The 26,146-nt window shown below is 45.0% G+C and overlaps 1 protein-coding gene across 1 annotated transcript in view; it reads right to left on the bottom strand.

The window, feature by feature from the left end:
* Positions 1-26,146, bottom strand: part of LOC115462710 (WD repeat-containing protein 49-like) — a 169,344-nt gene that overhangs the window by 28,402 nt on the left and 114,796 nt on the right. The window contains exons 17-23 of the mRNA XM_030192712.1: positions 20,421-20,483; positions 19,460-19,622; positions 15,532-15,621; positions 10,629-10,687; positions 4,995-5,136; positions 4,859-4,898; positions 978-1,066 (exon numbers count right to left, since the gene is read on the bottom strand). Of these exons, the coding sequence (XP_030048572.1) occupies positions 978-1,066; positions 4,859-4,898; positions 4,995-5,136; positions 10,629-10,687; positions 15,532-15,621; positions 19,460-19,622; positions 20,421-20,483 (646 nt within the window). The remainder of the gene's footprint in view (positions 1-977; positions 1,067-4,858; positions 4,899-4,994; positions 5,137-10,628; positions 10,688-15,531; positions 15,622-19,459; positions 19,623-20,420; positions 20,484-26,146) is intronic.

Genomic DNA, 26,146 nt, shown 5'->3' with positions numbered 1-26,146 from the left:
TGAGTGGACAGAGGTCTCTTATTGATGTTGGAAACCTGCACCACTGGTATTGCTAACCTTTAGTCTTGCTACAATGTCACGATGCATAGAGCAGCTCATGCAGACAGTCTGAATGGACAGGGGTTTCTGTGCCATTGTCTCTGGAAACTTGTCCTGCTTGCAGTGATTAACATTAACCCTGCTATAAAGCTATTGCATAATTATTTGACAGCCCAGGCCTGAGACTTTGGTCCAGGTTCTGAAATGAGGTTCTGACATGATATAAAAACTTATAGGCCTTTAGCCATAATTTGAACTCTGAAGTTCCAGCAAGCTCCATGCAGCAAAATGGGGAAGGCACCATGCAGTAGAAGGAGGAAGGAGCAAGGCAAAAACCTCACAAACAGGATACAGATGGCTCCTCAAGCCAGGTGTAAGGTATTGCTTAAATTTGTGGTTAACTGAGCTAAAGATGAGAACATGCTAACGAGATAAAGCTACTCATTAGCATAAGCCAATCAATGTTAACCATGACATAAACTAGACCCAATCAGATGTGCTTACTGTCATAGCACCTATATCCTGTATGAACATATAAAAGGTAGGGTACTTCCTGCTTCAAGTTAGAGAGGGGCAACTCTCTCTCCAGGGGAAATCAAGGTATCAATGTATCGCAACAAAATTAGCAAATTACCTAATTGCTTTCCCGTGTAAACCCTTGATTGGTAAAAGAAATCATAAAAGATTAAAACCCAGATTGCACCTGTTTACAACTGGGGAATCACATTCCTACAGCCAATTGATTGTACATGCCACTTGTATATTCCTTGGTGTCATTGGTAAGTAAGAATAAACAATTCGTAGTTTATGCAAATGCTGACTATGACAAGCTTGTTTTGTTTTGTTTTTAGTAGCTAGAAGAATGTTTTTAGAAGCTACACCACCACGACAGGGCTCACGATCAGACTCGTATTACCTGAGGTTTGTGCTGCACTCACCGATATGTTCCCCCTGCAAGCTCCACAGCCGCACAGTGCTGTCCAGAGAAGAGGTGAGACACAGCTGTTGCTCCCTCACCAGGATGATGCTGCCCCGAAAGAGAGATAGACACACCATATGCACAGAGTGTTTGAATTCAGTTAATTCAACGCATGTTTACAACAGAAATCCATCACAATCAGAGCAGAGCAGCAAGGCAGTGCATCAGGGAGTCTAATGGCAATCATACTCCTTTCTTCCTCCCATTATCCAGCACCTCTCCCTCCCTCTCCTCCACCCCCATGAGCAGCGACACAAACTTGGTGGTGAGCAGCACCAAGCTCTTCTTGTGGAATCTGGAGCTAATAGCTTCCATTGGTGACCCCTCCAGTTCTGCCTGCAGGTCTGCAGCTTGCACTTCTCCCCCCACCCAGGGTTCAGCATCTGCCCCCAGTCTCTCAATACTCTTCTGGTCCTGAGAGTGGCAGTGTTGCACATATGCTGCCTGTGGCCTTCTTCAAAGCTTTTCCTCTGGCTTGCCCCACCTCCTCTGACATCATTTCCTGGGCGGGATGGGTCAAAGGGAAAGATTCAGACCTGAAGAACACAGGTACAAATCAAAGTAGGGTATACACAAAAATTAGCACATATGAGTTATCTTGTTGGGCAGACTGGATGGACCGTGCAGGTCTTTTTCTGCCGTCATCTACTATGTTACTATGTTATGTTCAGACCAGGCAGCATATGTGCAATGCTGCTGCTGGTGAGGATCAACAGAAGACCACCTTTAAGATAGACTGGCGCGGGGGTGGGGGTGATGTTGAATTGTGGTAGGGAGAAAGATGTCAGATTGCACCGAGGACAGGGGTTGGGAGTGGAAGAGAGCAGAAGAAATGTTTGGAGGAGACAGAAGACACTGTAATGTGACTGGTCCTGGAGGCACCCCAGCCAGTCAGGTTTTCAGGATACCCACAATGAATATTAATGAGAGAGATTTGTATGCACTGCCTCCACTGCATACAGATCTATCTCATTGTGGATATCCTGAAAACCTGACTGGCTGGGGTGCCTCCAGGACCAGGTTTGGGAACCACTGGATTTGTGATTTAGAGCCCTGTTTACTAAGCCACGCTACAGGTATGCTGACATTTTTAACGCGCGCTAAGCATTAGCTTGCGCTAACCATGTAGATGTGCATAATATTCCTATGGGCATCTACACGGTTAGCGCACGCTAATATTTACAAGCACGAAAAATGCTAGTGCACCTTAGTAAACAGGGCCCTTCATGCATTAATCGCAGAGGTAACTGCAATTAAAATGCAGCCCTAGTTATTTATAACCAGAATTTCAACAAATAATGCCCCCTCACCCCCCACTGCCTTGCTGGGGGCATATAAATAAAACAGGCATTTGTGGGATTAAGACAGGTAAAAACCTTTTCCCCTAGTAACTCTTTCGCTTTTCCAATGTCTACTGTGCACAGCGGCGGCCCGACCATTAGGCCACCTGAGGCGGGGGCCTCAGGTGGCAGGGGTGGCATCTCTTCGGGAAGTGGCCACCCCGTTTGCGGCGTTTACCTGTTTTGTCACATTCCAAATGCGGCAGCAATTCCGATATGCTGCACTGCCTCCTGTACCCGCCTCTTCCCTTTACTGCAGCCGCCTCTCTAATGTAACTTCCTGTTTTGTCAGAGGCTCAGGCAGCCACAGTAAAGGCAAGAGGCGGGTGCGGGCGGCAGGGCAGCATATGGGAATCGCTATTGCTGCCAGGTTTGGAACATGACAAAACAGATAAAAGCCGCGAACGGGGGGGGGGGGGGGGTGGCATCTCGGTCTGAGGGGGCGGATTCTTAGCTCCGCCTCAGGCGGCATCTTGCCTTGGGCCAGCACTGACGGTCCACCTTCTACTCTAGGTCCAATATGCAAAGAAAGCTGAGCTCCTAAATTAAGAATCCTAAATGAGGCCCTATTTTCAGCCAAACTTAGAAGCCTAAGTTTTCAGCTGAAATTTCAACTTAATTTAGGAGCTTATAAGTTATCCTTAAAAATGTAGGGCCCTGTTTACTAAGCCGCGTTATAGGTTTACTAACTTTTTAGCGCAATCTAATGCTAGAGATGCCCATATATGACAGCTTAGTAAATAGGGCCCTTAGACCTACTGTAGTAAATCTTCAAAGAGGCTAATTTATGAGCGAACGTCCTTTGCACATCGAGTCCTTTGTTTAATATAGTATTATATTATTTATTTAGATTTTGCTCACACCTTTTTCAGTAGTAGCCCAAGGTGAGTTACATTCAGGTACTCTGGATATTTCTCTGTGTCAGGAGGGCTCACAATCTAAGTTTGTACCTGAGGCAATGGAGAATACTTAATAGGCACAGGTGTGATTTTCTTGTGTAAGACCCACAATATTAATCTAATCTGCCTTTTTCTGATACAATGCTGGAGAGCCTGTTGTATGTAGGATTCATGTATGCTTTTGGTGTCTAAAGGGCCCTTTTACTAAGCCGCGTAAGCGTCTATGTGTGCCGAAGGCACACCAAAATGGAGTTATTGCCCGGCTACCACATGGCTCTTGCGGTAATTTCATTTTTGGTGCGCATCCGATACGCGTTTCCGAAAAAAAAATTATTTTCAAATGCAGGTATCGGTCACGCGCCAAGTGGCATTTGACACGCATAGGTCATTACCACCCAGTTACCGTATGAGACTTTACCGCTAGGTCAATGGCGGTAAAGTCTCAGACCCAAAATGGACGTGCAGCAATTTTCATTTTGCCGCATGTCCATTTTTGGCAAAAATTTTAAAAAGGCCTTTTTTATAGGTGCACTGAAAAATGGATCAGCGCGCACCCAAAACCTGCGCCTACACTACCGCAACCTCTCATGATCTTACCTGTTAATCCCAGGTGTCCTTGAATTTTGATATTATTGGGTCCTTTGCCACCTCCCAGGCAAGGCTGACTTAGGGTACACATCTCATTTCTCTTTCCCTTGATCGAGTGTGAACTATAGCTCAAAGCATGTATCACACTTGTGACACAAAATCATATGAGCATACCTGGGATCTTTCTGGATTTTACCTGCATTGGGCAATATATAGAGAGCTCATTTCCTTAAGCAAAATGTCAACTAGTACCTGCATCTTGTCTTACAAAATGCATTGCTTTTTCCTTAAATTTGTAGTCTTCTCATCCAACTCAGTAACCAAATGCATAAAAATACTTCCGAATTAGTTCAAAACCTAAAAATGTAAGTAAGCCCTCAAAAACAAGAACAATAAAAAGAATCAAATGCACTGAAGTGGGGGAATCGTTGAAGAACACGAGATTGATAAAGGTCATGAGAAGATTTTGGCTAAAGATCAATGCTGAAGCTTAGGAGACTGGCTGAAGGGTAAGGGATGCAAACTCATCTCTATATATAAAAGGCACCACCAACGTTCTAAATGAAGCCTCCAGCCGGAAGTGTGAAGGGGGAGAGATATCCGGTTTCCCCATGAGTGTCTGCCCCGCCCTCGCTCTCTCTGTAACACAAACAGTGAAGGAAAACACAGCAAAGCACGAAATCAAATCGCTCTCTCTGTAACAGTGAAGGACTCAGAGAGGGGAGGGGAGAGAGGGCAGAAGCCCTCACTATCTCTGTAACACAAACACAACACAGCGGGAAACTTAACACTGAAGGACTCGATTCTGAGGGGGGAGGGGACAGACAGCACAGGGGAAGGGAGAGAGGGCAGAGGGCAGGGACACACACATTCTCACATGCACACAGAAGAAAACCTTGCTAGCCCCCGTTTCATTTGCATCAGAAACGGGGCTTTTTTACTAGTGTGTACATAAAGATCCCTGTTTCCTAGGAAAACACGATTTCTTTCCTTCTTGAATAGGTTGACCTTACCTCGTGATATTGCAGCTGTGAGCTCTCCAGGTCTGAAACACTGCACAATGGAGGCAAAAGAATGATGTTTATTATACAATAAGGTAAATGATGGACCTCATATTATATTAAGTACGGCAGCTGAAATTTTGCTTACAGGCTGGTGGTTGCGTTTCTGGTCCATGATGTGCATACATGGATATGTGCCAGATGTACACGTGACCAAGCTGGTCAGCTGCACCCAACAGAGAGTCATCATCATTGCTGGTTAAATCACTGATAACAGATTTGTACAGAGACTGGAAATACAGAGCAAACCAAATTTGTGTGGTGAGGCCTGTGCATCTTTCAAGAACATGTAACCCCCATTATCCCCTTTTTATTCTTTCCAACAAAATAGAAGTTGGAAAAAAATTATACAGAAGGAGTCCAGAATGTTTGTCTGTCTGTCTAGGGGCAAAATAACCGAGGGGGAAAAGGGTGGAAAGAAGACACATCAAGTGTAAAAATGGACCAGGTTGGACTAAGGCTTCCTAAAAACAATCTCTACCCTCCACCCCCCACCCCAAAAGGTCCAGTGCATTTCTATGGCAGAAGCAGTTCCAGCTTCTACAACATAGAAACTTATATACAATTGCTCCTTTCAAACCGCCTCTCCCGTTTTCTACTTCCTCACGCTCAATTAACCCCACTCCCAGTGGCGTAGGAAGGGGGGGCAGTGGGGTGGTCCGCCCCGGGTGCACGCGCTGGGGGGGTGTCGGCTCGCTGGTTCCCTGCTCTTTCTGCCCCGGAACAGGTTACTTCCTGTTCCGGGGCAGAGAAAGCAGAGAAGCAGCAGAGCCGATGCAGCTCCCAGTGACGTGCACTAGGGGCGGATCGGCCCTCCCGCCTGCCCCCCGCTGAAAGGTAGGGTGCGTTTCGGGGGGGATGCTCCAGAGGTGGGGGCGCCGTGCCCTGCACCCGGGGGGGGGGGTGCGCAGCGGCGACCCGCCCCAGGTGTCAGGCACCCTCGCTACGGCACTGCCCACTCCCACAAATACTCCAAAACTACCCCTTCTGCAACTGCCTCCCATCCCTCAGAAGCTATTCTCCACACCCCAAATTACTTTTCCCCCAACTACCCCCACCCCATAAACTACTCCCCTGAAACTACTCCACAACTAGCTCCATGTCGCAAAACCACCATCCCACAAGCCCTGCCTTCAAAAGAACCCCACTGCAATCATTTCCACCCTTCCAAACTACCCCGTCCCACTGCAATTATCATCACTCCTCAAAACTACCCCCACAAGTGCCCCACTCCCAAAACTACCCCAACTACCCTCATCTGCTGCTATTACTCCACCAAAACTACCCCATCTCTCAAAATTATACCTATGCCACAAACCAAGCAACCCACAAATACCTCCTGCAACTTCCACCATGCTCTATAACTACCATCTTAAACTAGTCCCCACTCCAACTGTCCCACCCTTAACCCACCTGTAACAGTTCTAGGAGTGGTGTAGTCGCCTAGTGGTTAGAGCACCAGCCTTGCTATCCAGAGGTGGCTGGTTCAAATCCCACTGCTGCTCCTTGTGATCTTGGGCAAGTCACTCAACCCTCCATTGCCTCCAAGGCCTGCATGTAACTACTACTACTACTTATTTCTAAAGCGCTACTAGATGTACGCAACGCTGTACACTTGAACATGAAAAGACAGCCCCTGCTCGACAGAGCTTACAATCTAATTAGGACGGACAAACAAGAGATAACTCACCTTGAGCTACTACTGAGAAGGTGTGAGCAAAATCTACATAAATAAATACTCCAATACTATCTCCTATAACTTTGCCCTACCATGGGTAGAGAGATGTAGTAGCTGTGTTAGTCCACTTTTAAGGTAATCAATAGAAATAAAACATGTAAAAGAAAATAAGATGATACCTTTTTTATTGGACATAACTTAATACATGTTTTGATTAGCTTTCGAAGGTAGCCCTTCTTCGTCAGATTGGAAATAAGCAAATGTTGGTAGATGACAGTATATATAAGTGAAACATCAAAGCATTTCAGTGACAGTCTAACAGGATGAGGGTGGATAGGTGAGAGACAGGGAGAGTCGGGTGGATGAGAGACAGGGAGATATGCATGGAGATAAGAGGGTGACAAAGCAGTACAATTTTATGGTTTATAATGGGCTAGAAAACCCAGATCCTCAGAAGCTTAGCCGAAATTGGGTGGTGGAGCCGGTAGGGGGAAGAGGGGTTGGTGGTGGGGAGGCGAAGATAGTGGTGGGCAGACTTATACGGTCTGTGCCAGATCCGGTGGTGGGAGGTGGGGGATGGTGCTGGGCAGACTTATACGGTCTGTGCCAGAGCCGGTGGTGGGAGGCAGGGCTGGTGGTTGGGAGGAGGGGATAGTGCTGGCCAGACTTATACGGTCTGTGCCCTGAAAAAGACAGGTACAAATCAAGGTAAGGTATATACATGAGTTTGTCTTGTTGGGCAGACTGGATGGACCGTGTGGGTCTTTTTCTGCCGTCATCTACTATGTTACTATGTAAGTCCTGTCTGGTGGGTGTCAAAATATTTAATCATTCTGACTTCAAAGGTCTTACGTTCCTGTATTATTTTAAAGCGCCCTTTTAGAATTCTTACCATAAAATCACTGGTACAGTGTTCTGGTTTTGTAAAGTGTTGCCCCACAGAGGTGACATCCTGGTTGGTACTAGCATTTTTCATATGGTGTCTATGTAAATTAAATCTCTTCTTTAGCATCTGACTTGTTTCTCTAATGTAGCAGCCTTCATTGCATTTTGTACACTGAATGATATATACCACATTGGAAGATGAGAATGTGAAAGATTCCTTAATGTTGAATGCCCTACCATGGAAATTCACCACTCCCAAAAATACCTCCTACATCTACCCTACCCACCAAAACTATGTCACTGTAACTACTCATGCCACAACTATCCCCAACTCATACATAAGAAAACATAAGAGTAGCCATACTGGGTCAGACCAATGGTCCATCTAGCCCACTATCCTGTTTTCCAAACAGTGGCCAAGCCAGGTAACAAGTACCTGGCAGAAACCCAAATCATGGCAACATTCCAGAACCTCAAAGAATAGCAAGATTCTGGAATCCTAAAGAGTGACAAGATTCCATGCAGAATCTCAAAGAGTAGCAACATTCCATACTACAAATCCCAGGGCAAGCAGTTGCTTCCTACGTTTGCCTCAATAGCAGACCTTTTCCTCCAGGAATTTGTCCAAACTTTTTTAAAACCCAGATACGATAACCGTATTACCACCTCCTCTGGCAAAGAGTTCCAGAGCTTAACTATCCCATCTCCAAAAACTACCCCTACCCAGTGCAATTATCCCCCACCTGCCACAATTAGCCCCCAGCCTCATACCTAGAACCCTGCATCTATCCCAGTAGTGTATCTCATTGGCATTTTGACAGGTGGCACGCCCACTTCCGGGTTCTCAGCCAATCAGAAGTGAAGACACACCCAAGCCAGGCCCACACTGCTCCCAAACCATGCCCACTCCCCAACCATGCCCAACCCCTTTGATGCCATCACCGGATATGATGTCTTAACCCAGCATTTCCCAAACTGTGCACCATGGTGCACCACAGCAAACTCTCTGGGGTGCCGCGGCAAATCCCAACCTCCCTCCCACCTGAACCACTACTGCAGACAGCAGGCAGTGGCAGAAAAACAAAAAAAAGCAAGCGTAGAGCTGCAGCAGCCTTCAAGCATGTGCTGTCAGTTCTGCCGGTCCTCTGCCTCCGGAACTGGAAGTTGACGTCAGAAGGGGCAGAGGACCAGCAGAGCCGACAGCCCACGCCTGAAGGCTGCTGCGGCCCCGCGCTTGCTTTTTTTTTTCTTTGTCGCGGCCACAGGGGACACAGAGCAGACAGCTTTCGGGACTCGCAGAGGCCACTGCCAAGGAGGTTGGATGAAAACAGGAGATGGGATGAAGTCAAAAAGTTGAAACCAATACGTCAGTTTCCCTTCCCATTCAAAACAAAGCAAGCCTATGAGCTGTTGCATCCAAGTTGTCATTCTTTATTGTTGGTAGTATTTTTTTATTTAATCTCACGTATTTTTAAACATGCTGGCATGTGCAGCATACAGACGTATTTATTTGTTTATTACATTTGTATCCCACGCTTTCCCACTCATCGCAGGCTCAATGCGGCTTACATAGTAACAAGAGAATACAATCTGTAGTATCAGAAGCACCAAAGGAGGTATGTGGTAGGACAAATGAACAAGGGGTAATTGGGATAAACGAGGTATGAGAGAAAGGATAGGGATAGGTACTACTTACTACTTAACATTTCTAAAGCGCTACTAGGGTTACGCAGCGCTGTACAGTTCAACAGAGAAGGACAATCCCTGCTCAAGGAGCTTACAATCTAAAGGACAAGTGTACAGTCAGTCAAATAGGGCAGTCAAATTGGGGCAGTCTAGATTTCCTGAATAGAGGCATAAAGGTTAGGTAAGGACGTAGAGCGATAAAGAAGAGGTAGGGGAATAGTATGGAGGGTAAGAAGATTGGTAGGAGGTAATTTCTAAGTCATTGTTGTTAATGATAAGATGAACCGGTAAATGGATGGGTTGCTTATGTTTGCTTATGGTAGGTCAAGTCGTTCGGGTAAATCTGTTTGAATAGATGGGTTTTCAATAGTTTCCTAAAGGGAAGGTACTCACTAGTTGATCGAATGTATCTGGGTAGAGCATTCCAGAGTTGGGATCCCAGATAGGGGAAGTTAGATGCATGATATGTTTTATACTTTAGTCCTTTGCAGTTGGGAAGGTGCAGGTTAAGGTATGTTGACCTGTTTCTGGATGGAAGATTTAAAAGACTGACCATGTAACTTGGTGATACTCCATGGATGATCTTGTGGATTAGTGTGATGGCCTTAAAGTTGACTCGTTCTCTAATAGGGAGCCAATGAAGTTTCATACGGAGAGGTGTTGCACTTTCGAATCTAGGCTTCCCATAAATAAGTCTAGCTGCCGTGTTCCGGGCCCTACATCCAACGAAGATACTATTACAGTAATCAGCATGGGTGAGTATCGTGGATTGTACCAAATTGCGGAAGGTATTCAAGGAGAGATAAGGTTTCACACGTTTCAACATCCACATCATGTTGAACATTTTCTTGGTGATGGATGTTGCGTGGTCTTCAAGGGATAAGTATTTATTCAATGTAACTCCAAGGACTTTCATGCTGGATATAGGAATTGTGATATCAGGAGTGGTGAGAGTAGTTGGATGGAATATGGAATATTGGGAGGAGAGGATTAAGCATTGAGTTTTCTTTGTACAAAGAGGAAGTATAATAACGGAATAACGTTTCTTAGGTAGAATAGTAATTTGTTGTAATCAGTGTGTCATTTGGAGGAGCTGATTATAGGGAAGTACTTTCTCTGTCCCTTGAGGGCTCACAATCTAAGTTTTTTTTGTATCTGGGGCAATGGAGGATTAAGTGACTTGTCCAAGGTCAGAAGGAACTGCAGTGGGAGTCAAACCCAAGTTGCCAGGATCAAAGCCCACTGCACTAACCATTAGGCCATTCCTCCGCTCTAGGCCATGCCGCCATAGGTGTATGATTTCTTCTCATTATCTCTCTTTTAATCTTAACACACATTTTTGTAATTCGCTATCATATTTCAGAAAATTTCAAAATGATTTCACTCATTATGGCATTTCTTGTGTTCTTATGATTAAAGATTAGCAGTGAAGTAATACAAATTCTGACAAAATGAATGCAAAAGAATACTTACTCCAGGAAAGCAAGCGAATACTGTGCCTCCTCTGAACAGATTCCAGAACGTAATGCGACCTAGAACAGATATGACTGATCAGAGAGACTGTAAAGTGCACCCTACCCTGCTGCTATAAAGCAGGGGTTCTCAACCATCCCTTGGGAAATGCTCAGCCAGACAGTTTTTCAGGATTCAGGATGTTCATCTACAGTTACAGTTAAGACACTTATAGCCTGCTAATACCATATTAAACAGTTCACATTGGGTTACCGCAAGACAATAGGACACAATTCGCCTAGGATGTCACAATTTGGCAAAGGAAAAAAAAGATCAACTCATTCTTAAAATTTCCAACTATGTATTCCTTTCAGACCCAAATCCTGTGAAAACTACTCTGGAATTCTTTGCCAGAGAATGTAGTAAAAGTGCTTAGCTTAGCGGGGTTTAAAAAAGGTTTGGATGGCTTCCTAAACGAAAAGTCCATAGACCATTATTAAAATGTACTTGGGGGAAATCCACTGCTTATATCTAGAATAAGCAGCATAAAATGTATTGTTTTGGGATCTTGCCAGGTACTTGTGCCCTGGATTGGCCACTGTTGGAAACAGGATGCTGGGCTTGATGAACCTTTAGTCTGTCACAGTATGGCAATATTTATGTACTTATATAATTATTTGTTGATCACATATCTATTAAACAGTAAAATTTTAAGATTCTTTTTAAGCAGGCCATAACTGGGTAAAAATCTCAGACTTGGTGGTAAACATTCCCAGAATTTAGCCGCCTGATATGCAAATAAACCTGATAAAAGTTTCTTGGAAGTGATACCTCCGAGACTTGGAAAAGTAAATATGAGCTGCTTGCGAGTATCATACCATCGTCCTGTTGGCGAACAACATACCAGAGAAATCATGTATTTGTGGTACTATACCCTGGGTTATCTTCCACAAAAGACATCCTAATTTGAAAATGATCCTCGCCTCAACATTAAACCAATGAAGCTTAATAAAATAATCCGTAATTGTATCTGATTTCTTAAGTGAGAAGATTACATGAACAGCAACATTCTGAATAGTCTGGATTTTCTTCAGCAAGTATTTTGGCAACCCCAAGTAGATAATGTTGCAATAATCCAGCTCGCTAAGAATCAAAGACTGCACCACCAGTCGAAATAATTCTACTGGCAAATATTTACATAAGTACATAAGTATTGCCATACTGGGACAGACCGAAGGTCCATCAAGCCCAGCATCCTGTTTCCAACAGTGGCCAATTCAGGCCACAAGTACCTGGCAAGATCCCAAAAAAGTACAATACATTTTATGCTGCTTATCCTAGAAATAAGCAGTAGATTTTCCCCAAGAACATTTTAATAATGGTCTATGGACTTTTCCTTTAGGAAGCCAGCTAAACCTTTTTAAAACCCCGCTAAGCTAACTGCTTTTACTACATTCTCCGCCAACGAATTCCAGAGTTTAATTACACGCTGAGTGAAGAAAACTTTTCTCCGATTCGTTTTAAATTTACTACTTTGTAGCTTCATTTTGTGCCCCCTAGCCCTAGTATTTTTGAAGAGTAAACAAACGATTCACATGTACCCATTCCATTCCACTCATTATTTTATAGACCTCTATCATATCTCCCCTCAGCCGTCTTTTCTCCAAGTTGAAGAGCCCTAGCCGTTTTAGCCTTTGCTCATAGGGAAGTCGTCCCATCCCCTTTATCAAGTTCGTTGCCCTTCGTAGCCCATAACCTTCTCATAGTATAAATAGTATAGAAAGAACTTTTAACTAGTGACTTTATCTGTGGTTCCGTGGAAAGTTTATTATCCAGGGTGATACCTAAAATTTTACTACATTGGTCTAAAATGAAACATTCCCCATCTATTATGCATATTCATTATGGATATCCTGAAAAGCTGACTGGCTGGGCATCCCGGAGGATTGGATTGAGAATCACTGCTGTAAAGGCACTGTGTAATGCGGTGGGTCACAGTGAGTCTGTAACCAAAATAAGCAGCTGTTCAGTCTGAACATCATCCTCCATATTCTATATAGTGCGACCTAAGTTGCATGCGCAAATCTGGTCGTATTCTGTTTTGCGTGTGCAACTTAATTGGCTTAACAAGCCAATCAGCACTGATAATTGCCACTTAACATGCAATTATTGCCACTAATTGGCTTTAATAGGATTTACGTGCACAACTTTCTAAGCGTGTCCTATAAAGAGATGCGCGTAAATTCGAAGATGCAAATTTGAAAAGGAAGCATAGCCATGAGAGGGGTATAGGTGGGTTGTGGGAGTTCCTAGCATTTACGTGCAACATTATAGAATAGGCCCATTCCGCATGCAATTTAGACGTCGGCATTTACATCAGGATTTAGTTGGCCGCGACTTAATATAGTCACAGGAAATGGGTACTGGGCGTATTCTATAAACCAGGGGCGTAGCTAGCTTGGGGCCATGGGAGCATGGGCCCCTGTAGATTTGGCCCTGGACCCCCATACCGCGACCCTCTCGACCCCCTCCCCACCGCCAACCCTTCCCCGCCACCGTCGCATACCTTTGCTGGCAGGGGACCCCAACCCCCGCCAGCTGAAGTCCTTTTCTCGGCCGCGCGGCGTTGCTTGCTGAATGATCTGATTAAGTTTCTGTGTGTGCGTCTGACGTCCTGCACGTTGTACGTGCAGGACATCAGACGCACGCACAGAAACAGATTCAAACTTGATCAGATCATTCGGCAACGCCGCGCAGCCGAGAAGAGGACTTCGGCTGGCGGGGGTTGGGGTCCCTCAACAGCAAAGGTACGTGATGGGAGAGGGCTGGCAGCGGGAAGGGGGGGGTCAGCAATACCGCGCAGCCGAGAAAAGGACGGCTGGCGGGGGTTGGGGTCCCCCGCCAGCAAAGGTACGCAGCGGGAAGGGGGGTCGAGAGGGTTGCGGCAGTGGCACCAGGGGGAGGCTCTGGACCCCCCTCCCGTCGAAGTCTGGCTAAGCCCCTGCTATAAACTACTCCTAAATTTTAGGCGTATTCTATAAACCTTGCCTAACTTTAGGCGAAGTTTATAGAATACACATAGGCATATTTTTTTCGGCACCGAATTCTTAGGCATCATAAATAGAATCTAGCTCCATATCGCTGCGCACTCACTGCCTGGTGCAAACTGAAATGAAACTCAAAGTGTTCCACAGCTTAAAGTTTCTCAAACCTGCCCTTGAAGACATACCCAGCAGAGTACAGCTTTTAGGAGATCCACAATGAATGTGCATGAGAATGATTTGCATCAAAGGGTAGGTCCAAAAGTACACAAACAAGAAGTACAATTGAGCCCTCAAGACTGGAGCAATGAACAATCCTTTAATGTAACAGACCCGACACGGAAAAGTCCATAGACCGTTATTAAACGAACTTGGGGAAAATCCACTATTATTTCTGGGATAAGCAGTATAAAATGTTTAGTACTTTTTTGGGATCTTGCCAGGTATTTGTGACCTGGATTGGCCACTGTTGGAAACAGGATGCTGGGCTCGATGGACCTTTGGTCTTTCCCAGTATGGCAATACTTATGGGATGGGTTTCTGTGCCAACTGAGGAGGCCACAGGGAAGGGTGCTGGATCTCAGCTTGAAGCCGCCACCTTTGAGACAAGCAGTGTTGTTTGAATGACCTTTTTTGGATTTTATTTTGCAGTTTTGGAATGCTTTACCCAAGGCCCTGAAAACCATGAACAATCTAACCAGCTTCCGCAAAGCTTTGAAAACACATCTCTTCAACAAAGCCTACAAAACTCATCCTTAATGAAACAAATCATTCCTTAAACCACCCAAGTACACCAAAAACACCTCTCACACGACCTTACCTAACACCTTTCCATTTAAATCCTCTTATACCTCAGCTTATGATCAACTGTATTTAAATCATGTAACGACTTTATCATAACCATACTCTGTAGGCCACGTTGAGCCTGCAAAAAGGTGGGAAAATGTGGGGTACAAATGCAATAAATATATAATATAAATATCTGCTGACAGTACCTACTTGACCCCTGAGGCAGACACAGTTGGCGCTGAAACATGGCCTGTATCGGGTCTATTATATTAAAGGATTCTTCATTGCTCCAGTCTTGAGGTCTCATTTGTACTTTTTTTGTTTCATCAAAGGAAGGCAATACATCAAGCATATTCATTGTTGATATCTTGAAAACTCAACTGACTGGGTATGTCTATGGACTGGGATGAGAACCACTGCCAGAGCTGATGAATTCATGATCTAATGCCACCTGTCTGAACATCTTCAGAAAGACCACATTCAATCTGAAATAAGTGATATTAAGCAGATTCTCAACAGATATGAGATAGCACTCATAGGGTTGCCACACATGGATGATATGTAGGTCTGTTTGTATATTCCTAACCGACATTGTTCAAGTCTACACTCTGGATGAGGCTGACTCTATCCTCTGGGTACTGGGTTTGCCTTCATTGATTCAGATCTCACCTAATCTCTTTCCAGCTCAAACAAATCAAATCCACCTTTAGTTTCTGACCTTCTTGAAGTCCAGATCAGATCTCATGGTTGCTGGCAACCCTCTCTTAATAAAGGCATCATCATATAATCCCTAGGCAGAATCTCAGGAGGTGTCACCTAAGTATTCCTTCCAGACCCAAATCCTGTGAAAACTACTTACAGGTGGGCATCCAATTCCACCCAAATTGAAATTTTCCTCAGACCTTCCAACTAACTACGTCAGTTCTGGCTTTCTTTACTCCTGTCCCTGAACTTTCTGGGAACTGTAGTCCTGCATTCTACACTATCCCAAGATGTTTTGGAATGGGAAGCCCAGGAGTGGCATCATATCCCTCATATATAACTGGATAGCTCCGCTCTCATACATCTTAATTATCATCTGAGCTCTGCCTTACCTCTTGGACCACTGGCCACCAGTGAAGCTGCTTCATTCTTCCATTTCGTCCTTGAATGGAGAAATATAACTTTGTGGACGATTAAATCATCTGGAGGACAGCAATTAGAGATAGCATCTTATTGGCAATGAAACCCACCAGCAGAACGAGGCTATTTTCCCCAATCTAGCATGTATAAAATTAGAGGATAGCTATAAGATCTATCAATTGTCTTGTACAGAACTAAATGGATTGATCTTTCGACATTACTACTACTACTACTTATCATTTCTATAGCGCTACTAGATGTACTCAGCGCTATACACTTGAACATGAAGAGACAGTCCCTGCTCGACAGAGCTTACAATCTAATTAGGACAGACAAGAGATAAGGGAATATTAAAGTGTGGATGATAAAATAAGGGTTCTGAACAAGTGAATAAGGGTTAGGAGTTAAGGAGGCGGGGATAGTGCTGGGCAGATTTATACGGTCTGTGCCTTGAAGAGGACAGGTACAAATCAAGGTAGGGTATACACAAAAAGTAGCACATATGAGTTGATCTTGTTGGGCAGACTAGATGGACCTGCAGGTCTTTTTCTGCCGTCATTTACTATGTATGTAAAAACAGCATCAAAAAGGTGGGTTTTTAGCTTAGATTTGAAGATGGTCAGAGATGGAGCTTGACGTACCGGCTCAGGAAGTCTATTCCAGGCATATGGTGCAGATAAAAGGAACGGAGTCTGGAGTTAGCGGTGGAGGAGAAGGATGCAGATAAGAGAGATTTACCCAGTGAACGGAGTTCCCGGGGAGGAATGTAGGGAGAGATGAGAGTGAAGAGGTACATCAGTAAATGACACATTGCAGAGTGTTTGGTCATAAATGTTCACTCTGAGATCTGAAGTCTAATGCCTTCCCCACCTGAGAACTCCATCTATTTATCTATATAGATATACAGAGTCAGGGCAGAGTTGTCATTTATGCAGTTAAGTGCCGATATTCGGCACTTAATCGGATAAGGTAACCAAACAGATTGGACCTCATGAAACACAGTTCTATCTTTGCCCATTCCATACCGTACGTGTATTTGTATCCTGCCTATATCTGCACAAAAATCAAAGCGGGTCACAAGAAATTAATTTATAAGGAAGTCTAAAATATATCAAAAATCATTCAAATGTTTGTTAAACAGATAAGTCTTCAATGATTTTCGGAGGACCAAATAGTTAGTCAATGTCCGTATTGATACTGGAAGAGAGTTTCATAAACTACTAGATCGGTAACTAAAACTATCATGACAGATCGGTAACTAAAACTATCATGACATTTTTTAAGTAACACATTCTAACTGTAGGAAAGGCCAAACTTAATGTGGAACAATATTGGGAAGAAGTTCTGAAAGAAGGTATGGATAATAATTGTTTGTCTATGAGAACTAGGGCATAAACCATGAGTAATCTTAAAAACCATGCAAGCAATTTTGAATTCTATGCGTGCAACAACAGGCAGCCAATGTACAATCAATCAGCAATGGCGTTACATAATCATATTTTTTTAACTCCGTAAATCAGTTTTGCAGCTGTACTTTGAATTAACTGCAATCTATTCTGTACTTTAATTTGTATACCTGACTATAAAACAGTACAATAATCTAGATATGACAAAATTATTGCTTGAACAAAAACCCAATAATCTTCAGGAAAAAATAATTGTCTAACAGCTCTTAACTGACGAAGTTTAAAATAAATCTCACTTGGCTGTGGAGGACTGGCCTAGTGGTTAGGGTGGTGGACTTTGGTCCTGGGGAACTGAGTTTGATTCCCGGCACAGGCAGCTCCTTGTGACTCTGGGCAAGTCACTTAACCCTCCATTGCCCCATGTAAGCTGCATTGAGCCTGCCATGAGTGTGAAAGCGCAGGGTACAAATGTAACAAAAATAAAATAGATACCATTGGAGATTCTACATGGAATGTTGCTACTACTGGAGATTCTAGATGAAATGTTGCTACTATTGGAGATTCTACATGGAATGTTGCTATTCCACTAGCAACATTCCATGTAGAAGGCTGCGCAGGCTTCTGTTTCTGTGAGTCTGACGTCCTGCACGTACGTGCAGGATGTCAGACTCACAGAAGCAGAAGCCTGCGCGGCCACATTGGTGATCTGCAAGGGCCGGTGGTGGACTTTGGTCCTGAGGAACTGAGTTCGATTCCCACTTCAGGCACAGGCAGCTCCTTGTGACTCTGGGCAAGTCACTTAACCCTCCATTGCCCCCGGTACAAATAAGTACCTGTATATACTATGTAAGCTGCATTGAACCTGCTATGACTGTCCAATACCCAGCCATAGCCTGGCATTGAGTATCAGGTGTAAAGCCAGTGGCTGCTAAAAATCACTTACTGCCACTGTCTGAATATTTATCCCGTAAGTTGTCTGGAAAGCAGCTCAATATCATCGCTATAATTTTAAAGCCCATCCTTGCTCCACCCCAAACCCGGTTCCATATTAGAAGGATAGTTTCAGGCTGTTCACTCAGAGTTTGGGCTTTATACTATCAGAAAAAAGGGGAGAGTAGGGGAAGATAGGCTTTTTCCAATCAATAAGGGAGACGTATATTTGAATAAAATGTAATATATTTATTATAAAAGGTTGACTCAACACAGCCATGTTTCGGTGCTGTAGCACCTTCTTCATGAGTCTACAAAACCAAATATACTATCAGTGCATTTTTCAAAATAAACAGAGAAGTTATTTGTCCACCAGCCTCCAATGAATATATAACTTATTTTAAAATATGTGCCTGTCAGGCAGCTGGCATTTATTCATTTGATTTTGCTTATACTTTTCAGTAGCAGCTCAGATGTTAGCCATGAAACCTCTGAAACAGCCCATACTAACCTCTGATCTGGCTTCCACCCTTACCAAACTGCGGGAAAAAGGGCCCTGCGCTGGCAGCAGGGGCCGATTTTCCCATGCACCAGGGCCCTTTTTACCACAGCTTGTAAAAATCTCCCAAGCACGCATAGCCATGCGGTAAAAGAACTGTTACCGCATGGCCATGCGAAGGGGAGCCCTTACCACCACCCATTGAGGTGTCGATAAGGGCTCACACGCTAACCCAGGCAGCACACGGTGATTACCACTGGGTTACCACCGTGCAAGCCATTTCCGGGGGTTTCCTTTTTCCCCCGGAAATTGCACTCACTCTGAGTGGCCAGTCATAGCTGCTGGGGGGGGGGGGGGGGGCAAGGGGGACAAAATTCCCCAGGCCCGGGCCTCCAAGACTGCGATTTCAAAGCAGGGGGCCCGGCGCCGCAGTCCCACCCGCCCTCCGTCGTCAACCGTCTGCCCCCTGCTTTGAAATCGCAGTCTCACCTCTGTGAAAGCAGCGCTGCAGGCAGCAGAACGCCTCCCTTCGGCCCTCCTTCACTCCTTGTGTCCCGCCCTCGCGGAAGTTATGCCAGACGAGGGCGGGACACAGGGAGGGAAGGAGGGCCGAAGGGAGGTGAGACCGATGTCAATGCAGTGGGCCCGGCCCGGTGGCGGACGGAGGGGGGAGCAGCAGCGGCAACAACCTCGGGGGGGGGAGGGGAAGCAATGGCTGCAGCGATCTCGGTGGGGGGGAGCGGTGGTGACCTCGGGGGGGGGGTGGAAGGGGGAGCGGCGGCGGTGACCTCGATGGCGTGGCCCTGGGGGTGGCTTCTCGGCGGCCCTGCTGCCAGTGGCTGCATTGGGCCGGCGTTAGTCCCGAAAGAGCGAACGGTAAGCCCATGTTGGGCTTACTGCTGCTCTGTAAAAGGGCCCCTGTGTGATTTAGTTAGGAAATGCTTTACTGCTACCATATCCCATCTTAAGCCTGGTTGTGATTAAGAGCACGGCTACCATCTTATCAGGGATACCATAAATGTTTGTGCTGTGGTATGAACAAAGTGCAATAATAACCTTTCCCACCTGTTCCGTCTGTGAGCTGCAAGCTGGTTAAGGGGTTAAGGTGAGAAAGGATGTGGCCAGACACCAGATTCCACAGGATAACATCACCATCGTAACTCGATGTGGCTAATAGATTAGGAGGACAGGAAGCCACACACAAAATATCATCTTGGTGCCCATTTCTCTGAAAGAATCAAACGGCAAAAATCATGATGGCGATGTGAGAACTTCATTTTAGATCATGCAGATGTGGATGTGGAAAACTTAGGATTAACATTTTTGTCTGAAAATTGTAAGAAGTTGCCTTCAGTGAGTTGTTAAGATGCAAGTCTCGGCAGTTCTCACCAGACATTAGGAAAATGTGTGAATAAGACTGTTTGTGAACTTATGAGACAACCCAGGATGGAGGAAAGAGAACAAATCTAAAGTACAAGATGCTTATCTTTAGACATGCATTGCTATTGATAACTGTTTTTCAACTGTTTTAACTGTTTTTCTTCTTCAGTTCTCAGGCAACTGAAATGAACCAGATTGAAAAATGTGTTTGTAGATGATTCCTAGGCCTCCATAGAGGCTTGCAGCTAGTACTCTCTTAAACATCTCGCTTGCCCTCAGCCATCAGATCCTGCCCTGCTGGAGGATGTGCTGTCACTCCTTGTGCCAGAGCCATTGCTGGTAGGAAAAACGGTTTAGGGTAAAGAGAGAGAAGGGATCCATAATCTGCTGGACAAAGGGAGTAAGAAAGAGAGGGGTTGACAGTGGCTAGAAGGGGGATAGAGTGAGAGACAGATAGAGAGGAAGGATGTAGGGGAAGCATGGGAAAGGAGGAGGCTCATGGACCAGAGGAGGGGACATGAGGCAAGATTGAGAGACGGGAGATGTGGGGCAGAGATGCAGGGTACTAGAGTAAAATGGAGCACTGAGCAGGAGCTCTGCTGGGTGTCTGGTGATTACAATGACTGTGAACGTGCTTCACTCTCACCTCACTGTTGATCTGGTCTGACTGAAGGCCCTGAATTTCAGACACTGGTTCTTCTTCATGATCCTACAAATAAAGAGGAGATGTAGTACCTGTTATTTCACCTAATACTACTACTACTACTACTTAACATTTCTAGAGCGCTACAAGGGTTACGCAGCGCTGTACAAAATAAACAAAGAAGGACAGTCCCTGCTCAAAGGAGCTTACAATCTAAAGAACGAAATGTCAAGTTGGGCAGTCTAGATTTCCTAATCCAAGCAGGGCTTTAGCTATGTGATGCAGTGGTACGGTAGGGTGATGTGCACTGGTTGGGTTATTAGAAATGGTTTGCAGTGGCTGGTGAAAGTGGGGACACTTCCAATTGTTATAGCACAAGGCCTAAATTCTTTGGTTAATACAGTAGATCTAAGCCTTAGAGATAACAAATGCGTGAACCGTCTGACAGTCCAAGGGTCTATGAGCTGCTCCATCAGACAGGAGTCTTGAGTTCAATTCCCAGCCTGGGCTAGAAGTATGGTTATCTCTGCAACTGTGTCACTTGGGAGGACAACAGGAAGGATCTGGTACCCTGAATAAGGCAGGTACAAATCAAGGTAAGGTATACACATATGAGTTTGTCTTGTTGGGCAGACTGGATGGACCGTGCAGGTCTTTTTCTGCCGTCATCTACTATGTTACTATGTTACTCTTCATATAGATGCCTAAAGGCAGTATGTTTTTTTCTAGCAAAAAAAGTGCCAGTACTCAAATGCCAGGCCACCCTTCAGGGGTGGGGTGATCACTGAGGGACCCACCCCACAATAGCCAGGTCCCCTGCAACCAGTAACAGAATCTATGACGAGGCAGAATTTGTGTGTAAGAACTCAGGTTCTTAATTAAAACTTGGGTTCCATGGGTCAATTTTAGCAGACAATGGAAAAGGTGCCGGTACTCAGTACCCCCAAGTACCCCCTAAAAAAAAATCCCTGCCTAAAGGACAAGTAAAATTTATGCTCTGACTGTGTGAACAGGATTTCACAGGATCTAATTAAGTAAAACTGTCCAATATTAGTCCTCAGTCCTTCATCTCTCATGTCATCCAGTACACCATGTCTTAATCTCCCACTCATTCTTAGCCGTCATCTGTCTCTGCTTCCCACCATATATCCAATCACCTCCAGTTTCCTCCAACCCCCAGTGTCACAGTAATAACCAACAGAATGAAAAGACGCCTCCAGTAGGGTTGGGATTAGACACAGTGGGGTCTAGGACAGTAACTTAAATAGTAGATCCAGCCGGTGACAGGTGCCCTGAAGCTGTGCCTCAATGACATGATTCAATTTTGCCAATGAGGGTCCCTGGGGCCCCAGGAAATTGCCCTGCTTGCCTCCCCCCCCCCCCCCCATCCATAAGAACACCTCTGTGTTTCCTTCTTTCCGTGGCTTCCTGCACACTACAGGGGACCATTAGACAAGGGAGAAGCTGGAAAGCTGGCAAAGGAGATCTTGGACACTCACCCATAGCTCCATGCCCAACTCATGTTGTGAGTGTAGTGGTATCTCTTGCAGAATATTAGGGTCAAAAGAAGGAAATTGTGAATTTGGACTCTAGGGTCCATCAGTAACACAGTAGGTAATGGCAGATAAAGACCTGAACGGTCCATCCAGTCTGCCCAACAGTCATGCTCATTATCAATTCATGATTACATCAACAATGAGTGTGATATTATATACTTTATCACGAGTCTTTCATTGGTGTTTCTGGGACACAGACCATAGAGGTCCGCCCGACTGTCCCTATGTTCCACCAACTGGAATTGCCGTCAAAACCCACTCCATCCTATCCGAATACGTCTTGCCATTTGCGGGACCCAGACTGTAAAAGTCCGGTACTGCCGTTAGTGCCAGTTACTGTAGTTGCCATTGAAGCCCTTTCCAGCCTACCCTAAACTTTTTATTTTTGTTTTATACCATCTATTTTCTAAATAGAGTTCCTCTGTGTTCATAGTAACATAGTAAATGACAACAGATAAAGACCTGAACGGTCCATCCAGTCTGCCCAACAAGATAAACTCATTTTACATGGTATGTATATGTATACCCGAGTTTGATTTGTCCTTGCCTTTCTCAGGGCACAGACCGTAGAAGTCTGCCCAGTACTGTTCTTGTACTAAGTTCTGAAGCTAACGTCAAAGCCCCTTAAACTTTACTCTCCAGCCCATCCCTATCTATTCAGTCACGATCAGGGCGTAGACCGTAGAAGTCTGCCCAGCACCGGTTTTGTTTCCCAAGTACCGGCGTTGCCACTCATGCCTTTTTCAATTCTGTCACTGTTCTTGTCTCTACCACCTCCCTCGGGTGGGCATACAGTGGTGGAAATAAGTATTTGATCCCTTGCTGATTTTGTAAGTTTGCCCACTGACAAAGACATGAGCAGCCCATAATTGAAGGGTAGGTTATTGGTAACAGTGAGAGATAGCACATCACAAATTAAATCCGGAAAATCACATTGTGGAAAGTATATGAATTTATTTGCATTCTGCAGAGGGAAATAAGTATTTGATCCCCCACCAACCAGTAAGAGATCTGGCCCCTACAGACCAGGTAGATGCTCCAAATCAACTCGTTACCTGCATGACAGACAGCTGTCGGCAATGGTCACCTGTATGAAAGACACCTGTCCACAGACTCAGTGAATCAGTCAGACTCTAACCTCTACAAAATGGCCAAGAGCAAGGAGCTGTCTAAGGATGTCAGGGACAAGATCATACACCTGCACAAGGCTGGAATGGGCTACAAAACCATCAGTAAGATGCTGGGCGAGAAGGAGACAACTGTTGGTGCCATAGTAAGAAAATGGAAGAAGTACAAAATGACTGTCAATCGACAAAGATCTGGGGCTCCACGCAAAATCTCACCTCGTGGGGTATCCTTGATCATGAGGAAGGTTAGAAATCAGCCTACAACTACAAGGGGGGAACTTGTCAATGATCTCAAGGCAGCTGGGACCACTGTCACCACGAAAACCATTGGTAACACATTACGACATAACGGATTGCAATCCTGCAGTGCCCGCAAGGTCCCCCTGCTCCGGAAGGCACATGTGACGGCCCGTCTGAAGTTTGCCAGTGAACACCTGGATGATGCCGAGAGTGATTGGGAGAAGGTGCTGTGGTCAGATGAGACAAAAATTGAGCTCTTTGGCATGAACTCAACTCGCCGTGTTTGGAGGAAGAGAAATGCTGCCTATGACCCAAAGAACACCGTCCCCACTGTCAAGCATGGAGGTGGAAATGTTATGTTTTGGGGGTGTTTCTCTGCTAAGGGCACAGGACTACTTCACCGCATCAATGGGAGAATGGATGGGGCCATGTATCGTACAATTCTGAGTGACAACCTCCTTCCCTCCGCCAGGGCCTTAAAAATGGGTCGTGGCTGGGTCTTCCAGCACGACAATGACCCAAACATACAGCCAAGGCAACAAAGGAGTGGCTCAGGAAGAAGCACATTAGGGTCATGGAGTGGCCTAGCCAGTCACCAGACCTTAATCCCATTGAAAACTTATGGAGGGAGCTGAAGCTGCGAGTTGCCAAGCGACAGCCCAGAACTCTTAATGATTTAGAGATGATCTGCAAAGAGGAGTGGACCAAAATTCCTCCTGACATGTGTGCAAACCTCATCATCAACTACAGAAGACGTCTGACCGCTGTGCTTGCCAACAAGGGTTTTGCCACCAAGTATTAGGTCTTGTTTGCCAGAGGGATTAAATACTTATTTCCCTCTGCAGAATGCAAATAAATTCATATACTTTCCACAATGTGATTTTCCGGATTTAATTTGTGATGTGCTATCTCTCACTGTTACCAATAACCTACCCTTCAATTATGGGCTGCTCATGTCTTTGTCAGTGGGCAAACTTACAAAATCAGCAAGGGATCAAATACTTATTTCCACCACTGTATAAGGCATTGGCCACCCTCTCCGTGAAAAAAGAATTTTCTGACATTACTCCTAAGTCTACTACCTTGCAACCTCAGTTCATGTCCTCTAGTTTTACCATTTACCAATTATGAAAAGCGTTGCCAAAAGCTGTCAAAACTACTCAAAACCATCTCAACTTTAGGAAATTACTCAAGACCAACCTGTTCCGGAAGGCCTACCCCCATGATCCAATATAAAACCTAAAGTCCTGCAAAACAGCATATAAATGGACCATTTTGGACTCCTTTACCTTTATGGGATAAGCATAAAGGAATCCTGTGCCGAAGGAATGGATCCTCAGGAGCTTAGTCAGGATTGGGAGGCGGGGCTGGTGGTTGGGAGGCAGGGATAGTGCTGGACAGACTTGTACGGTCTGTGCCAGAGCCGGTTGTGGGCAGCGGGACTGGTGTTTGGGAGGCGGGGATAGTGCTGGACAGACTTGTACGGTCTGTACCAGAGCCGGTGGTTGGGAGGCAGGGCTGATGGTTGGGAGGTGAGGATAGTGCGGGGCAGACTTATACGGTCTGTGCCAGAGCCGGTGGTGGGAAGCGGGACTGGTGGTTGGGAGGCGGGGATAGTGCTGGACAGACTTGTACGGTCTGTGCCAGAGCCGGGGTTCGGAGGCAGGGCTGGTGGTTGGGAGGTGAGGATAGTGCTGGGCAGACTTATATGGTCTGTGCCAGAGCCGGTGGTTGGGAGGAGGGGCAGGTGGTTGGGAGGCGGGGATAGTGCTGGGCAGACTTATACGGTCTGTGCCCTGAAGAGCACAGGTACAAATCAAAGTAGGGTATACACAAAAAGCAGCAAATATGAGTTATCTTGTTGGGCAGACTGGATGGACCATGCAGGTCTTTTTCTGCCGTCATCTACTATGTTACTTTATGTTACCCACTTTCCCTTTACACCCTATTATTTCTATCCTTGCTGACTACTACAATCTATTGTATTTGTATAACTACCGGATTGGCGATAGCCTTTTCGGTTTATTGTAAGCCACATTGAACCTGCAAACATGTGGGAAAATTGTGGGGTATAAATGTGATAAATAAATAAATAAATTTCCTCTTCTTTGGAAGAGATTTGTTCCTATATTAATACTTTCAAGTATTTTAATGTCTGTATCATATCTCCCCTGTCCCTTCTTTCAGTAAGGGTTACCTTGTGAGATATAAAATGAACAGAAAATAAGGAGAAAAGATTTCCTTCTTATTAGTGAAGCCAAGAATGCTTATGGGGGATATGATATATGTAGGTTGTGGTGATGAACGTGAAAGATGGAATTCATTTGAATTCCCTGAATGGCTGACTCCCTTCCCCTTGCCACATGAATTAAAAGAGACCCCACCCCCCACCCCCCCAATATTGAGCAAACTTCTTGACTGTGACAAAGGAGGGATAATTTCTGTTGGGTTTATCACCCAATCAATTTGAAAAGTTGGCTCCTATGCCGCAGGATGAAGGGAAATTACTTAGACAAGTTGTGTGCTGTAATTAACAGAAACCAAGAGAGGTTTTTACTTATTTATTTCTGCTTGATATACCACCACATGGCTTGTTCTAGGCTTCAAAGTGGTTTACAATACAATAAAATGAGAAAGAAGAAAGAAAAAAAATTCTACAACAACCTAGTGAAAATCTGAAGCAAACACTTGAGTAAATAGGTGGGATTTAAATCATTTCTTTAATGCAGAAAGAGCGGGTACTACTACTACTTATCACTTCTATAGCGCCACAAGGCATACGCAGCGCTGTACACCATACATGAAA

The sequence above is a fragment of the Microcaecilia unicolor genome, chromosome 2 (assembly GCF_901765095.1).
Source record: "Microcaecilia unicolor chromosome 2, aMicUni1.1, whole genome shotgun sequence".
In the NCBI taxonomy this organism is placed as follows: Eukaryota; Metazoa; Chordata; class Amphibia; order Gymnophiona; family Siphonopidae; genus Microcaecilia; species Microcaecilia unicolor.
The sequence above is the reverse complement of the archived record's forward strand: the minus strand, read 5'-3'. Positions and strand labels throughout refer to the sequence as shown.